The following is a 1,683-nucleotide window of genomic DNA, read 5'->3' as shown; positions in this document are numbered from 1 at the left end:
GAGACCCTGAGCCGCCTCCCGGTCTCTTTCACTCCTGACTCAGTGGCCTGGTGTTTCACAGGCTCTGCAGAGGCCTCCTCCAGGGGATGAGCAAAAAGCCAGCCTCGGGCACCTCTCTGAGCAAGTGGCCTGTGGCAGTCTAACCTAAAAGGGCCTTACTTACGTGCTGTTATTGTGAGTTAGGAGGCTCAGCATGGCCTCAAGCTGCAAAGGTGAAGTCCGAACTCCTGAAATGCATTCCTGAAACATTTTTGCAAGACAATGACTAACTCCACTGTCAGGAAGATTTTAAGGAGCTGTTTATATAAGTCAGTTTGAGTCTCTAGGCACTAACCATCCCTGGCGACCCGCAGGGCAGTCTCAGTTTATCCCAGTCAGGCTAATGCAGTTAAAAGGCGTCTTTCACGCACAAGTGCCTCGGTTTGGATCAGTGTGTGGTCACGCACTAACCAGGGCGTCCGTACGTGTTGCTATCTTTGCGTTAATCACTTTCATTGAGTTGAGGCTCCCGGCTCTTAGGAATGTCGGTGTGACCATGGAGGAGCCCTCAGCCCAGGGTCCCGGGAGGGAGACTCGGGAGCCAGGGCAGCCGGGGCGGGGGTGGCCGGGCTCGCAGGGCAGGGGCTCCGTGTGCATTTGGAAGTGTCAGCCTGGGCCGGGCGCCGGGAACTGCTGCAGTGACGGGCTCGCCCTTTCCGTGTCATGCAGGGAGACTGAAGAGGGTGCTTCACTGCTGCCCCGAAGTCCTCACCATGCGCCAGCGGGACCTCGACGGCACCGTCAGGGTGCTCAGGGACAAGTGCCTTTTCACGGCACAGCAAGTGACAGAGATTCTGCACAGGTGCCCCTTCGTCCTTCGGGAGGACCCCGGCGAGCTGGAGTACAAATTCCAGGTCAGTGGCCGATTGCGGGTAGGGGCACGGTGGGCTCCTCGGGGCAGCGGGTCGGTCTACGGGGGAGGAGTCTCGGAGAGCAGCAGCCTGTCGCTGCGTCACTGCAGTCACTGCGGGGGGGAAGCGCCAGTTCTGAGGGAGCCCACCTTGTCCTTAGGGTCCCCATGGCCTGTCTTTGACACGGCTGGCCGGAAAGTAGGTGACACTTTCTCTCTAGAACCTATTTAGCATGTCGATTTCACAAATGTGATTGTGACAATCGATCTCACTTTTTTGCTAACAGTTATGACTTAGGGCAAATCCCTAGGTGTTTTGTGGATTTTCTGCTTGTTTTTTTTGTACTCAGTTTTCATCCCCATGTGAAGAAAAACAGAATCGTCTCCCCCTCCTGCCCTGTATTTCCCGCTGTTTTTCTCGCCGTGAATTTGAAGGTGGTTTGACGGTTGTCAGCCGTGACGCAGACGTGGGCGTCGGAGTGTGCTGTGCCGTTGTTCATTAGGCGGTCCTTGCTGCGCACTTTCGGACACGCCGAGTTTACCGTGACTGAATGACAAGTTTCAGGATCCGCACCTGAGACCTTAACCTGTCTGTGTCTCCAGTATGCCTACTTTAGGATGGGGGTGAGACACGCGGATGTGGTGAGGACCGACTTCCTGCAGTACTCCATCGTCAAGATCAGGCAGAGACACACGTTCCTGGAGCGCCTGGGACGCTACCAAACTCCGGACAAGAAGGGGCAGACGCAGGTCCCCAACCCTCCCCTCAAGGACATCCTCAGAGTTTCCGAAGC

The 1,683-nt window shown here is 56.3% G+C and overlaps 1 protein-coding gene across 1 annotated transcript; it reads left to right on the top strand.

Moving 5' to 3' along the window:
• Nucleotides 1-22: 22 nt before the first annotated feature.
• LOC105310858 (transcription termination factor 4, mitochondrial-like) lies at nt 23-1,678 on the top strand (the record flags this gene model as incomplete). The annotated part of the gene is made up of 2 exons (XM_011386954.2): nt 23-893; nt 1,493-1,678. Coding segments are annotated over exons 1-2 (327 nt in total), but the record flags the coding sequence as incomplete, so codon positions are not given.
• Between the last annotated feature and the right edge of the window lie 5 nt (nt 1,679-1,683).

The sequence above is a fragment of the Pteropus vampyrus genome, unplaced genomic scaffold, assembly GCF_000151845.1.
Source record: "Pteropus vampyrus isolate Shadow unplaced genomic scaffold, Pvam_2.0 Scaffold13503, whole genome shotgun sequence".
In the NCBI taxonomy this organism is placed as follows: domain Eukaryota; kingdom Metazoa; phylum Chordata; class Mammalia; order Chiroptera; family Pteropodidae; genus Pteropus; species Pteropus vampyrus.
The sequence above is the reverse complement of the archived record's forward strand: the minus strand, read 5'-3'. Positions and strand labels throughout refer to the sequence as shown.